The sequence below is a fragment of the Plasmodium reichenowi genome (genome assembly GCF_001601855.1).
Source record: "Plasmodium reichenowi strain SY57 chromosome Unknown, whole genome shotgun sequence".
Lineage (NCBI taxonomy): Eukaryota > Apicomplexa > Aconoidasida > Haemosporida > Plasmodiidae > Plasmodium > Plasmodium reichenowi.
In genome coordinates, this window is record NW_017962304.1 from 1 (window position 1) to 437 (window position 437).

Here is a 437-nt window from a genome sequence, read left to right on the forward strand (position 1 = left end):
TTTTTTTTGTTATCATGATCTTTTTCTTTTGAATTTTTATCAACACATTCATCCTTTCTATTATTTGAATCTTCTTCATTTTTATATTTCTCATCCTCCTCTTCATATATATTATTTTTTTTTATATTACTATTATTATTATCATATTGTTGTATATTATTTAAAGATATCTTATCGTTTTTTTTATCTTCCATAGAATCAGTACTATAACTTCTTAATTTCCTTTTTTCATATTTCTCATAAGATAATTTTCTTCTACTTCTATGTCTATCATCATGTCTATATTTATCTCTGCTTCTACTTCTATGTCTATCACCATGTCTATATTTGTCTCTACTTCTACGTCTTTCATCATGTCTATGTCTATGACTATCTCGTCTTCTATGTCTATGTTTTTCTAGACTTCTACTTCTATTCCTTCCACTTCTATGCTTATT

At 25.2% G+C, this 437-nt stretch overlaps 1 protein-coding gene across 1 annotated transcript; it reads right to left on the reverse strand.

Moving 5' to 3' along the window:
* Positions 1-437, reverse strand: PRSY57_0012200 (conserved protein, unknown function; the record flags this gene model as incomplete). Its single annotated transcript, XM_012907112.2, has 1 exon — positions 1-437. A coding segment is annotated over one exon (437 nt), but the record flags the coding sequence as incomplete, so codon positions are not given.